This window comes from Camponotus floridanus, unplaced genomic scaffold (genome assembly GCF_003227725.1).
Source record: "Camponotus floridanus strain SB8 unplaced genomic scaffold, Cflo_v7.5 scaffold70, whole genome shotgun sequence".
In the NCBI taxonomy this organism is placed as follows: domain Eukaryota; kingdom Metazoa; phylum Arthropoda; class Insecta; order Hymenoptera; family Formicidae; genus Camponotus; species Camponotus floridanus.
The window spans coordinates 726,490-742,634 of NW_020229839.1; the positions used below are offsets into that span (position 1 = coordinate 726,490).

The 16,145-nt window shown below is 25.0% G+C and overlaps 2 protein-coding genes and 1 non-coding gene across 4 annotated transcripts in view; 2 read left to right on the plus strand and 1 right to left on the minus strand.

Annotated features, from left to right (window-relative positions):
- The window catches only part of LOC105257269 (protein numb), a 66,864-nt gene that overhangs the window by 11,079 nt on the left and 39,640 nt on the right, over positions 1–16,145 (plus strand). Inside the window, exon 1 of one of the 2 annotated variants that reach the window (XM_011267772.3) lies at positions 6,425–6,597. The exons of the other annotated variant lie outside the window; for it this stretch is intronic. The gene's annotated coding sequence lies outside the window, so the exon portion shown is untranslated. Of the gene's footprint in view, positions 1–6,424; positions 6,598–16,145 lie in introns of those variants that run through there. 2 annotated transcript variants of the gene reach the window in all.
- Positions 753–916, plus strand: LOC112639540. Its single transcript, XR_003123560.1, has one exon. It is a non-coding gene; the product is annotated as a U1 spliceosomal RNA (small nuclear RNA).
- On the minus strand, positions 13,794–15,753 carry LOC105257268. Its single transcript, XM_011267767.2, has 4 exons — positions 15,642–15,753; positions 15,233–15,325; positions 14,220–14,507; positions 13,794–14,028 (listed from the first exon to the last, which is right to left on the minus strand). The coding sequence occupies exons 1-4, from the start codon at positions 15,684–15,686 to the stop codon at positions 13,810–13,812; spliced, it is 645 nt and encodes a 214-aa protein (XP_011266069.1). The 5' UTR covers positions 15,687–15,753; the 3' UTR covers positions 13,794–13,809.

Here is a 16,145-nt window from a genome sequence, read left to right on the forward strand (position 1 = left end):
AAATTTTGAGAATAAATTGTTTATCATTTGTATTATAAAAATAGCGCCTAAAAGAATTCAAAAATACAATAGGAAAATTCTTTTAGAAAACTTGAAAACACTGTAATATATTTATTATTTTATATAATAGCGTAAGCTTATCCACGAAAATAATAAAAAACGAAGAATTCTTCAGATATAATGTCACGTAAATATCGAGCATATATAAATTAAACAATGTAGATAAAATTATCTTGTTTCTAACAATTTTCTTATTTAATTTAAAGAACTTTATTCTTATTTAATTTAAAAAATGATTGTAAGAGAAAAAAAGAGCAAGTTATAGAAATTAGATTTTCTTTCTGTGCAATATATTTATATTAGAAATTATTCAAATTATTAGATTTTTATGATATATCTTTCTATAATATACATGAGAATATTAATTTGCAATAAATATGTAAACTGTACATATTTTACATTATTTTTATTAGCATTTGAAATTTAATAAAATGGATATTATATTCTTTTCCGATGTAAAAACTTTTATATGGCTTGACATCTCTAATTATTTGTATAGAGACACACACACAAACAGTCTTTTTTTAAGGCATCATTGACGGCCGTTGCTATGCAGCTCTTTTTGTTTATATCAACGCGATAATAATGCATCGTTTCGCGACCGCTAGAGGACGTCGATCATTAAAACGTTTCTCGTATATGAAAAACAATCACGAGGTAAATTAAAACCGAATCCCGAGGGCATTTCTCTATAACTTACTTGGCGCGGAGGCTACCGTGATCATAAAGGCGGTTCCTCCTGGGCGAGGCCTTGCCATTGCACTACGGTGAGGCTGACCCTTGCGAATACTCCTAACGTGGGTATGTCGAGCGCACAATTTTTGGTAGTCGGGATCTGCGTACGCGCTGTCCCGGATACACAAAACCAAAAAATAAGATCAATTTTTCTTTCTTTTTTTATTTTTTTAATGTGTAACAATTTTATATAAGTTTATGTATTTAATTTTTCTCGATATTATTTGCTTGAGAAAATATCATATTTATTTTTTAAAATATAAGAGAAAAAGAGATTGCACGATAAAATAAAAGACTTCATCATATTATTTTTTTCATATTTATAAAAAAGTATGAACGATATCTCATTAATTCAGTATATGTTTGCAGTTATATTGTGTAATCAGACAATATTATTTATTTTAAAAAACTAAAGAAGAAAATGAAGATTCAATCTGATATAGTATTATTACGTGGGAAACAGGAAGGGCTGTATTTGTGGTTTGAGAGCTAGTTTGTGATTTCATATACACAAGTACATACATCTCTAGAAAATTAGAATGGATGAAACCAGAGGGAATTTAAAAGTAAAAAATAAGTTGACATTATGTGTTGTGATAATGTGACTCAATCATTGTATGTAATTACAGTTAAATAATAAATTGTAATCTATAAAATGTTCAATTTACCCAATTTATTCAATTTAATTTCTTATTGCTTAATCAAAATGTTATCAAAAGATTAATCAAAGAATGAGAAAGAAAGGGAAAAAGACTAAAATGTTTTATTATTTAGACATATTCTTGAAATTTTTTAAATTTTGATTCTCAATTTTTCATCAAACTGTTAATAATAAATATGTATTTCCACATACTCACATAAATGTCAATTTTATTTATTTCTTAATATTTCTAAAATATAGATAAAAGATAGAAAGTTGAATTATTTATTCTCTAAGACTAATATCATTTTTATAAGTAAATGTTTTTTGTTGAAGAAAATATATGATATAAAATATATTATATTTAAATATATTATATTTAAAATATATTATATTTAAATGGATATACATATAAATAATACAAAACAGAGATATCATTTGAGGGATGAAAATGGCGTGACACATGTCAACAATTTTCCATCTTTACGATAAAAGGTATATAATAATTTCTGACAGATAAGATCAGTGGGGTGAGCAGAAAGCGTAAATGCGTTACACAATGAATCATTTGAATTGTACTGAAATGACCTACAATTAGTTTTCATCGGAGATTGAAATATATATATATATATATATATATATATATATATATATATATATATATCGAATATTGGTTTTATCTCTCGATTTTTCAATTCCGCGAAATTTTTATGCCTACTGAAATTGGAACGTCGGCAATGAATGCTTGCTTGTTTATTTTACTTCACAATTTATCAGCAATGCATTTCGTTTCCGACTTTCTCATATTGTTCGTGTATAATCATCAAAAACTATATATTATGCAAAAATGTTATTGTCTGTCTTTTATATTTATTAATCACACATATAATTGCGAAACAAATTTTTAAGCATTTATTTAAAAGGGCGCGAACATTTTGCCTAAGAAAATTTTTTCAATCTTCGAATATTGAGAAATTATATTTCTTACTAATTTTAAAGATAAAAATCGATAAAAAAATCGATTTTATAGATTTTAAAGAGTGCTATAATATTTATAATATTTTTGATACAAAACATACAGACGAAGAAATTTACAACCATGTATATGTATGTACATATATACATGTGCGTATAATATTTCAAATATTTTGAAATATACAAAGCTCTTCCGGACTTTCTTTTCTAACTCTTGACAAATTATTTCGATGCAATAGATCTATAAAATATATTCTTTCATAATATTCTTATTAATTTAAATTTTTAATTTTCTTTCAATATAATAATAATTAATTGGATATAAATAATAATCTAAGACATATCAAATGCAGAAGCAATTTATAAAAATTTATAAATAATTATCAAAAACTTTTATTGTTGATACTATATAGATGTATTGCTTCAAGATTTAAAATAAAAATTAATTTAACAATTATTCACTGATACGATGCCCTACAGCGAAGTTGTAGTACACGTTGATCTATAAAATAGAAAGAGATTTAAATTAAAGCATTGTAAAATAATCAATAATTCAAAAAAATAATTACTGCACGAAATTGAAAAGTTTTTATTCGTTTTCTAAACAGATATTTAATAAAAAATCTATATGAAAAAAATCTGAAAAACAATTTTTAAAATATTTATTATTTATATATAAAAAACAAATTATTATAAATATTAAACAACAAAAAATATATATATTATAAACTATCTCAATATTATTTAAGATTATAATTACTTTAATTATTTATACAATATGTATAATTAGATTTGCATATATGCATATATCAAAATTGCATATATAAAGATATTTTTTTAGATATTTTTAGTATTTTAAAATGAAAATAAAAATATATTTTATGTTTTATACTATACGAAAATTGTAAAATACATAAATTATCATTGCAGAGATAAAGAGGCAAGTAAAATTTTGCAAGTATAATAAATTACAAATAGTAAATAATATTGCGCTCACCTTACAATCATCTTACTCCGGCGTCGCGTTATATCTCCTCTTCTCTTCTCATGTTTGCTGCTTCTTCAGAACACTCACACTGATTTATGAAAACATTATCGTGCTCGCATTAATCATAAAAATAAGACAATCATATATAGCACTTTATTATGCGATAGCGGAATAACATAAAAATCAACCTCCGATGAGCTTGCAAAATATAATAAAACAAGAATCAGGAAAAACATTTTATTATACATAAAAGTTACTTATATTTTTTTGTACTGTAAACGGTGCGCTCGCACTTTGATGGAGGGGCATGCGAAAATTTGTGGCTCTACGATTCCTCAATTTGTATATAATAAAATGTGTTTCTTGTTTTATTTTGCAAATCTATCAAAGGTTAATTTTCTTGTATAATTTATGAAATGGCTTATTAAAATTCACGCGATACTCGCTACTGTAATGCTACTTCTATTATTAATGAACAGTATACGCTTTTATTTTAAAACGATTACTATCTTATATTATGACGTAAATGTGAATAAATATATGTGTGTGTGTGTGAGTTAAAATTGAAAACAAATATAAAATATACGAAAATATATCATCGTTTTTGCTGATTATTTGCACAATAAATATCGAATGAATTAGCGAAATACGTGTTTTTACAAATTATGACAATGTACAAACATCGAATTCACGATGAGGGATTGATAAATATTAGAATACGATATTAATAATATCATAATATCAGAAATATCAAAATATGAAATTAATAACTGTACTTGTTAATTAAAACGTGTTGCAATATTGCTCAATCGGAGTTAATCCTCTACACATGAATACTTTGTTAAAATGATCAAAAAACTTAAATGATATTGATGATTTTTTATTTTAATATCGCTCGATATTATTCGAGTCGAGTTAACGATTAATTAGACCTAATGCATTAGAAAGTATAAAATTTAAATTTATATTTAATATTACATACGGGATATATTTCGCGAACACATTTTATGATACGCACAAATTTTACAAAATAAATATATTATTAATATTAATATTAATACGATTGATATAATATTCTTTATTATTTGAATTATTCAGATTTATGTACTATTCCGCGTACTCTTTCGAAAAATAGGTCTAAATTATGTTTGAAAATTTGTAAAAATTTCAAAGCTTGATACAAAATATCATTGAATTCTAATATTAAAGAAATAATTATTATTATTAATATATTAAGGTGAAAAAATAATTAAAAATTATAATTTCTTGTTGCGTGTACGTGGAAACCGTTACGGGATATTAAGAATGGAAATCAATTAATCGTAGAACTAATTGTAAAGAAGGCTTTTCTAATATTTGTCATGCTTATATTTTGAGAGATAATACGACACTGAACGACTCACTTTCTTGTTCGAGCCTAGCTGCGTAAATGGTAAGGTCACGGCATGTAAATAGTAGCGCGCTAAGAAACAAACGTCGCGTATACTGTGCGATGGTTAAAATATAAAGATGTACAACAGTTACAAAAGTCGTTAAAATTAAGATCAATATACTTTTCTAAATTTATAATGTCTTGAACATTGAGTAAATAGAATTAGAGATTATGCAAAATTAAAATATTGCAAAGTAGTGTTATTCGAAGAAGATATTTGTAATTAATATATTTTTAATTGAAAAAATTTGTGAACATTAATATTTTTCATAAGAAATAAAAGGGGGAAGGGGGAGAAAGGGAGAGAAATAAACGACTTAAATTTTTATAAACTATCACATTATACACTATTCTAAATTATCATGTTCGGTGATGGTTTAAAATAATAAAAATTTAAAATATTTATATTTTGTTTCTTGCAGAGTATATTGACGTATCTAAAAATTGTCACTGATTAAGAAAACTATAAATTCCAGAGAGAGACATGAATTTAAAAAATATATTACCATCTTGTATTTACAACGTTTGTTTCTTACACGCGTATAACGCGCTATTGTTTACATACTTAGGCTTTGTTAGTCACGTGACGAAACTCAAAGAGAGAGAAGGAAAGAGGGGGAAAAATGGAAGAAAAACGAGAAGGTAGTAGTACTGATCATCAGTATTCTTTCAAACGTAGTCGCGACAAGTATTAGAAGATTCGATCATTTCTTTTAATTGTAAATTATGAAATTTCATGCAACTGATTAATTTTTACGATTAAAGATTTGCAAACATGTAGATGAAAGATTACAATTATCATTTTATTCTGGTATTTAAGATGATAATTATTTTTTTAATACTAAGTAGGATTATATTTCATGTTTTATATTTTTCGTCAATTAAGATACAATTTACTTACTTTTTATATCGAAATAAATGGAGTAATACATATCGCTTATCGAATTGAATAATTATATCGGAAATCCGTGATGTATCGATTGCTTATTAACAATGTATTTATTTCGCAAGATTTACATTTGGAAATATACCGCGCACGCATTAAATTTTAATTTCATGTTTTCAAACAAAACATCACATCATCTAGCCATTAATTTGACTCGAATATCACGCAGCATTAGGACGAGAAGTTGTCATTTTCAATTTTTTCAATCATTAGCAGAATATTACGAGAATGGATAGACTGATTCTGATCGAACAACATTGCGTCATATTTAATTAATATTGTCGCTATTAATCTCGCGTTTTAATATTTATCAACCGCACATCATAAATTTAACGTCCGTATACCATTGTAATTTGTCAAAACGCGTATTTTGTAAAATTTATTTGATTAAAATCTATCTAGTTATAATATATTTACTTGCTTAAAATCTATATATTTGTTTGATAAAAATCTGTTAGTTAATAGATCTAACTATATTTCGTTTATATTGTGCAGCTTACGCGAATATTTATCTTTTATTTTAAATTATATATTTATTCTCACATATATTTTGTAACATAAAACATAAAATATAGTATAATTGCCCTAAAAGTGTATACTATTCATTAACAATAGGAATAACAATATATGTATGCATATAAAAAAGAGCATGTGCGTGAGATGGGAGTGCCATATAAATGCCGGGAGTTTGTCATATCTTGTTGATTAGTGCGCGTATAATTAACGTGTTTCCACAAATGAGTGTCATGTGAGTGCTAGCAAAGATACAGCAAAGAATGAACAAGAAAGGAGGAGCAGGTCTGAGGTAGCAGCGGAACAAGGTAAGCAATTCATAACTTATTTATTTTTTACAAAATTAATTACCTATTTCTTGTTAGTGGTTTAATTTATATATGTTCGTGTAATATAATGCGTAAAAAGTGTTTGTAATTTAAATATTTTTATTAAATATTTCCAGATCATAAATATTTTTAAAAAAATCATATTTTATTGTGTTTTTGAAGCTCAAAAACTGAATATGTTCGAAAAAATTATCCTCTTATTTTTTTATATAATCATGAATGCATAGTTATACATATAGCTGTAAAATCTAAAGCGGAAAACAATTTATGTTAGTCTATAGACAATAAAGCAAAGAATCTCCATTTAAAAAGTGATGATTTATATATCGAATATTTATTTATTTAACAATATTTAAAGTTATTATTATTACGCGGAATTATTTTATTACCGATGTAACGTATTGTATTTTTTTTTAATACAATATTTTATTCGATATCTTTCTTGACCTTCGATATTGTACTTTTGCGTAGAGCGATATTTATTCTCGATAATTGAATTTTTTGATAATTTTATTATATTTACTTTAACGATGCCTAGAGCTACAGTCGCGCGAAGTTCTTTCAACGAAACTGTCGCACAGTTGTATCAACTCGATACATTATACATATACTCGTATTTGGATTTATATTTAACACTTTACTTTATGATACTATAGACATCCGATACTTTTTTCGGTACTATAGTTATTTATTTATTTACGTACACTGCTTATTTGTAGACAATATTCATTCTCAGTAAAAAAGCGTAATTCGAATACAAACAAGTGATCACAACTGTAATATTGTACTGTAATATAGTTTTAATTCTAGCAATTAACTATATATCAATTGATGAACTCTTGTTTTCTCGACACTTACTGTACTTGGTCATGTAATCATATTTTGTTACATTTGCAACACAAGAATCTCGACATCGACACTAACCGCGCGACGTGCATATAGTAGAGTGTAAGTTCACTTCCAATTCCATTATGTTCCACGTATTGACGTTCACAACGCTCGCGGTATCATTTCATCTTTGTTGCTCACCGAAAGTTAAACAAAGATAGATGATGTTTGCGAGTGTTGCAAATGGCAAGTAGAACGCGTCGTGCGATCCAATTTCGAAATTCCGAGTTCGTACTACGCAAATCAAATATGGCTATTGTGATATAATATCGGAATCTCGGAACCGGACCAGTTCTAATGGAAGCGGAAGTTGATACAGTGATCTCCATGATTCTCACGTTTATTGAGTAGTTCTATGTATTATGTGCAACTGTATGTATGGCATGTCACAATCGCGATCGAGCATCGTGAGTATCGAAAAAATAGAATCAATACAAATCGCCATAATTAATATTGTGATCACTATAACCATAATTATATTGCAATTTATAAAAGAATAAAATAAGAATACTTGTCTCATCATATCTGCATTATTTAACTTAAGTTAATGGGAATAAATATTATCTGCAAATAAATATACACATACACATATGTATAATGTTTTAGCAATGCTTAAATATATTTATAATTATTTACATATGTAAATTAATATATATAGTATGTATATACATATAAGAATATGGTTATATTTAATAAAAAAGTTAATATTCAAGTTTTCTTCAAGTATTCTATATCTAAGTATTCTTTTTGCGTAAATATTTGTTTTGCATTTTTATATTTTAGGGGTTTTTATTTATAGATCAAAATTTAAATAGTTTATAAACAGTTACGTATACTCAAAAAGAATATTTTGGAAATTATATAATTTTTCTATTAAGTATTTATTTGAAAAAAATACTTTTAACAAAAAATACTTTTATATAGAATCAAAAATAAAAAAAAGCAATAGAAAAATTATACTTCTAATTTGAAAACAATCACGTGTATCATGTTTTATAATTTTAACGTAAACTCAGCTCTATATTAGTACTAGTATCTATTGGATCTATTTTCTTCTTACACTTTCCGAACAATTCGCTGTAACGCGGTACGTATTGATTTTTGGAGCGGGTGGATGCTGTGAGATCGTCGAGGAGGGATAACATAGTAGGGCAACTCCTACTATCTATAATACTTTTTTTACCGTTTTCTCATCTTGCCACTATCCTTTGATCGTAACACAAGACACACGTTCTTGCCCAATCGTTGATGAAACTCGTCAGAAGATCCTAGACGTGCGTTGTTCAATCTCCTATATTCAATCCTATATTATTCTATATGAGGGAGGAATTCTTATCTTTTTCTAAAAAGTATCAAGTAACAATTTTCTTTTTATTTTCAAATTGTTTTTGTTTAAAATCTACACCGAATATTCGTGGATGATTTTTCGAAACTTGCGATTGTATTTATGGTTCTGAATTTTTTTAATATTTTATTTTTTTAATTAATATACTGATATTTTTTAATTTGAAAGAAGTATATGTTTCTCACAAAATATTTTTTATTTAATATATATTCTAACAGAAACATGTCTTGCAAATTTAATACTTTAAAAATAACTTTGTGTAAAATATTTTTAATTGAAATAATGGCTATCGATCAAGTCGATTACAATTAGAATTTTTATAATAAAATATTAAAATATGCGCGCGCGAGTGACAAATATATTGGAGAAATATATATATATGAGAGCATTGAAAGAATATGAAAAATAATACAAAAAAATAATAAATAAACTCTTGAAATATTATTAATATTATACTTACATTTATAATAAATATAGCTAATATTTCTACAAATACGTATTTAATGTGCTAATTAGAACATATGATGCAAAAGAAAAGACATGTTTTTTGAAATATTGCGAAAAGTTATTACAATTGCCAACTTTGGATTACACAAAACATCGATTCTAATTCTGAATATGCTAAAACTAAATAAATTAAGGTCTTTGGAAGATTATATAAATGGAAATTCATGCTATTCAAGAGACGATTTGTTTCTGTCGGTGCAAGTCATTAATCTCTTTTTCATTCACAATGGTTCTCTAATGTCAATTTTACTCGTATGTACTTGTATATATGTATAATAAATTATTTTTATTTTAAAAGAATATCGCGTGAAAAAATCATTAAAATAATTTTACAGTGCCAAAATAATACAATTTATAATGAAGAAATAAAATTATTATATTTTTCGTTTTATAATTTATTTTTACGCGTAAAACTGAATGGGTTAATAGATCGTTCGCATGAAGCAAGCGTGTAAACTGTTACGTTTTTTATCAGCTTTACGCCGTCTCTACAATCATATCTTGTGGTTTGCATGAATTTTTGCGGTTTTATCTTCGTTTACGACAATTCCTAGTAACATTATAAAATCGTTTGTGCATGTACGAAATATATAGGATACTTTGTTTTAATATTCATCCCAGTGCATATGCACATAAAAAAATGAAATTAAAATATTACATAGCAAACTAAATGCATGATTTTTATTGTTTATGCATTTCCAAACTAAACCTAATTAATTGTAAATTAAATTTAAAAGAATTACAAAAAATTAATTTCTTTAAATTAATACATATATGAATTACAAATAAATTCAATTTTATTCAAAGGTGGCATTGTTTTATTTTTTTAAAGACCAAAAATTTTTTATTTAACTCTTCAAAACATATTTTATTCAAAAAGACATATTATTTATTTACTCTTTAAAAACAATTTATTACTCATAGAAAAAATACTGATTATGAGATAGTATAAAAATGTTTTTATTTATTTATCAATCTCTTTAAAAATGCAATAACATTTTTATATCAAAATGTACTAAACATACTAAATGTTTCATTTTACTTTGACAAGAAGATTACGCAAGTAAACTCATAAAAATAACAGTACAGCACGTAACTTCCTCATGCCTGCGTCATCAGTGATTTTCTATGATATTTCTATTTTTATGAACTTATTCTTTATATATCTTTACATATCTTCTTCCAATTGTACTAAATACATTTCATTATAGACTCAAAAAGTTTGAGATATCTTTGAAAAGAAATTTTTCTTAAAATGACATAATTCTCTTCCTGATACGATTCTGTATTTTTCTAAAAAAAATGGAGTTCTTTTTTATCAAGTCATGTTGCTTTAACAAGAAAAAGAACGTTATTTTAAAGAACATTATTTTATGAGAAAAGTTATTCTGAAAATATTTTGTATATTTATTTGTCTTTGATACATTTTTTTCGATTTTATATCAAACTTTGTTATTGTTACTCGAACAATAGGTAATATAAAGCTCAGATAAAATCTTCAGCAACAAAAATAAGAAATTTGATGTAAAATACAACATGAGTTACCATCAAATGTGTCAAATAAAAAAAGAAGGATGCTGATATAGATTCTGATATACTAAAAAATTTTCAAGTACATCTCATCTAAAATGACAATTTTTTCCGTAATTATGAAACATTTCTTTAAAAGTTATTAGCCATTTTTAAAAGAACGAGTGCAGCAATCATTAAACATTAAAAATATTAGTTTAAAAACAAAAATATAGATATTTATATTTAGTTTTTTCACATTTCTTTAGTTTTTTCAGTTTTTATATAATACAATATATTATTATAAATTATATAATAAATTTTTTTAGTAAGTGTATTTTATATAAGAGAGAGAACAATTTGTTGATATTATTATTAACACAAATATTCAATTTCACTTTACAAATAAATTATAATATTTGTTTATTAGATAAAAAAGATGCTAAACTTTTATTTTATTCAAAGAAATAATTATATATAAAAAAAGAGAGAGAGAGAAAGAGAGAATATTTATTCTATGTATCTACAAAATACAATATCTACAAAAAGAGGAAAATGCGAGAGGGAGCTTTATTTGTTCTCAACATAAAGGACAATATTTTATGAAATAATAAATTTACAATATCTTATTATGAAAGCAAGTGTTATAAACAGACAAAGCAGATTGCGCCATAGGCACATTATTCCTTCTGTACACCGTGTAGGTAGGTTTGATCTCAGTCAGGCGTTGTCAATAATGAAGATACGACTCAAACAAAAGATTGATCAATTTTATTCACACAGCTTTACATGACTAGTTCTTGTGGCAAGTTTGTTAATACAGCACTTTGTGCGAATAGACTGCGATCATTTTATCTTATATATTGTTTTATAAAAACTATTTATTCATGATTGATGATTTATTATAAAAAGATATCGTGAAATTGAAAAGACATTTTAATGAAAGAAAAAAAATATTCTAATTTTATTCAAAAAAACGAGCGGATATTTTAATGTTCGATTGTTCTATTTTTAATTCTAGATATATATGCAAATTTATATCTGAAGAAAAAGAACTTTGTCCTTGCACACTGCTAAAATGTCATTATGATTACATATTTTATTGAAAATAATTAAACTTTTTTTTATCACAATCAATTTTTCGAAAAAATCACTATTATAATTAATATTACAAAAAACTTACTTATTAACAGAATAGAAAAATTTTATTTGAATAAATTTATTCAAAATAATATGTCAATTTATTATGAAAATTTATAATGAATACGTAAATATGAGGGTAGGTGAAATGTTACCATTATTATTTTTCTAGCGCAATCTATAGGGGGATCCAGACATTATAATAAATATAGAAGCAGACGTTATTCTATGATATTAATCTTTGAAATTATATATAATAGGTGTCCAAAATCTGTGATATTAAGAAATAAAGATTAAAATCGAGAATATAATTTCGTTAATATAATTTCATTAAATATAAGTTCGATGTCGTAAATATATAGACATGAAAAGTGAAGGAAATAATACCTTAAAGTCTTTTTTTGTCATCTATATAGAGTTGATTAAATTTATTAAAACAATATTTGCTGTGTTAGCAAATTTTGTTTCTTTACTGTGAATATATGTATTAGCTAAATTAATGTATAATATACGTTCTCAATACATATTTTCGCGTGATTTTCAATTTTAAGATTATTTTAATTTTTTTAAAATGATTTTTCACTCTTTCGTGCATTCATTAAGTACGCTTGAGTCATAAAGATGCATTCGTATCATATATCATTTTTTTTGTTTTGTATATACGGTGTGAGTAATATTATTATAATTAATACGATTACTCAGTTAGTGATGAATAATCGCGTAGTTTGGGAGCAATGATCCTCTGATTCACCTGATCGTTATCATTCGTACGTGATATTTTTCATAAATGAAAATGACAGGATCATTATTATACAAAAAATTATATATCGTTGTTTGACAGAGAATAAAGCGAGACAATACAAGATGATATCTTCTGATTAACGTGGACACAGTTAAAGTGAGCATACAATGCTTCTTTCATTGTCTGATGTGTAGCTTCGTGTAACAATGTGAATGTTGTGGTTCAATAGTGACATTGATTGGGTCTTCTTTCGCTTTTCTTATAATTGATGATTCGTCTACACTAAGAAAAAAATAATGTTGAACCAACAACATCAGTGTAATTGGAATTTATTTTATTAATTCAATAACATTTGTAATCAAATTAATAAACCATGTATTGATTTGATTAATAATGTTATTGAATTAATAAAATAAATTCCAATTATATTGATGTTGTTAATTCAACATTATTTTTCTTTCAGTATACGATGATTTTATATGTCGCGACCATCTGACTGTTTTTGTCATTATATTTAAGCTCATGTGAGGTATTTTTTATTCTTTGATTTTTTCTTATTTATTTTATGTTATTTTTTTCAATCTTTTTTTTATTTTGTCAAATTTTCCTTTAGATTACTCTTTCTCATGATTATATGCCATTTGCTTTTATTGACTATGCGTAGTCTTATTATTTCTCACAATCGATCAAACTTTTATACACTTTTTACTAAGTTTTATTTTTTTTATGAAAAAATTATATAATCTACGAATACTAATAATAAAATACATATAATAAAATTAATAAAATTAATTGTTCAATTTATATATTACAATTTTAGATTTACTTCTGTTAGTTTTATAAATTTGCTTTTTTTATTTAAAAAATAAATATAGTTATAACAATATTTTGTTAATAATATTTATTAATTCTTACATTTTTTAAAATATGTGCATAATTACATATAATGCTTTGCATAGTGTGAAGAAATTTTACTCATATGTTCACAGTGATATGTATTTGTAATAATATATATAATAGTAAAATATAGAGTAAGTAGTCATATTAATTGACAAATAATTTATGCGCCAAATAAGTGCTGAATGCTTTGGGTACAATTTTTCAAATCGTGGTAAATTCCTTTCAAATAGTCTGGAGTGAATTGATGAGATAGGTCTTCATAACATAATTTCACATTTGGGACATAAGGGATTAATCTTTGGATACCAGGAACAACCTTAAGAACCTCGGCTGCCGCAATAACAACTAAATCCTTCAGACTTACCTTAGCAATGTTTGTCTGGAAATGAATTAAATATATTAAATAGATTTTATCAATTACAGAAAATCTTCTTGAAATATTAAAATATGTTTAAATATTTGTGATCATATAGTTAAATAATTAGAAATTTATTTTATTCATTATGAAATTATTTATTTATATTATTACCAAAAACTTTAAAAATAAAAAATTAATGTTAAAATACATACCTTTATTGCACCGTAACACGAAGTTAGATTGAAAGGGGTCTTTCTGCATGTCGTTGATATTTCATGTACATATTCCGTAATATTTTTCTTCAAATCATTTGCCATATTCGTCAATTTTTGTATACCTGATTCAATAACAGACGTTTCATTTGAGTTTTTTAAACAAGAATCAAAAATCGACTTCACTTCTTGAACAACTTTCTGTGCGTCATGAGTAACTACACTGCATGAAGCTTCGACACTCTGGAGACTGTGGAGGTACCCTAGTAGAGAATTCTCCAAGCTAGCCTGTCAATAAATATTTTTAAACAAATTACATTTTATATTGTTTAAAATTTCATTGTATTAAAAAGAAACCTTTCCAAAAAATCGAATTCTTTTTAGACTTAATAAAATGAGAAAGAAAAAGAAAAACTAAAAAATAGCATTATGTTCCGAAATAAATAAAATTTGCAAATATGCAAGACAAATGTTTAGAATTTTATGTAAGTATCAGTAATTAACAATAAATTTGATAATTCTTTTGAGAAAGATGCAAATTTATTAACTTTATTATTATTATTAGATTATGTTGATGTGATGTTATGAATTTACGAAATTTGTGGAGAATATTCTTTAATTTACTATGATATTATGCAATATCAATATCATTACTAAGCTTTATCGTATTATTTCTATCTTTGTTAGTTCTACTACAAACAATTTAAATACAAAAGATTGCGTAGATTAAGTATGTATTCGAGATTGGATTATTTTATGACTGTGAAAGAATAATTAATAATTGTCAAGCAATAATTAATATGAAGAAACATTGGTTTTTTTTAGCACATCAGTTTTTCTAAATTATTCGCAGAGTTTTCATAATTTTTTTAAACATTGTATCGGATTATATTTCAGTAATACAACTTAACGATACAATTTAATGACAATTACAATTCTAATATATTTGCGTTTTACGTTTTGATAGTTAAATTTGTTAAAATATATTCAAATATGTTAAAATTTATATTTACCTTTATATGTTCAAGACTCTGAGAAGTAACAGATTCTTTTTGTATATACGCAGGCTTATATACATACTGACCGTCTACTTTTTTAAAAGAGATCTGAAATTAAATGATTCAATATATTAATGCAAAATACATGACAATTACACACACACACACACACACACACACACACACACACACACACACACACACACACACACACACACACACACACATATATATATATATAACTTCATAAGAAAACTTATATTATTTTTAATATATATAAATTATAAGATAACAATCAAAAATTATTATCAAGATATTTCTATCTATAATTTTGATTAAAAATTGGATATGTTCAATCCTATTTTATTTGCTTTCTAATTTTTATAATATAAACTATTATAGATTTAAGAAACATGATACTTACGGCAATAGTTACCATAAGGCAACATATGGCGATAATTTTAAACATTTTTGCTGTAATTCTGATGTATTACACTTCACAATTTTTCTGTGGTAGTACCTTCTCAAATCAAAAAACTCACGACTTTATATATATATAAGATATCCACCTCCAACTTCTAAGCTATCATTCAGATGCAAATCAACTTGTCAAACTTCATACACTCATATCATTATACAGTTGTCCTAATTAGCTTAAATAAATAATGATTGTAACATACAAAATGTATTATTCAGGAAGAGCATTTTACTTTTATGATATATTATAAGTTTGTCTTTTCATCATTTTATTTTACTTATGATAACTTTTTATGTTTCACGTATAACATTTAAGACACAAAAGAAAATGTTATGTGCTCAATAATTTTATCGAATAAATAATATTTTAAATATTATTATGTTATAAAAAAAGAAAAAATATTTTGCTAATATCGTGCAGACTAATATCACAATTTTGGCGTAAGTCAGA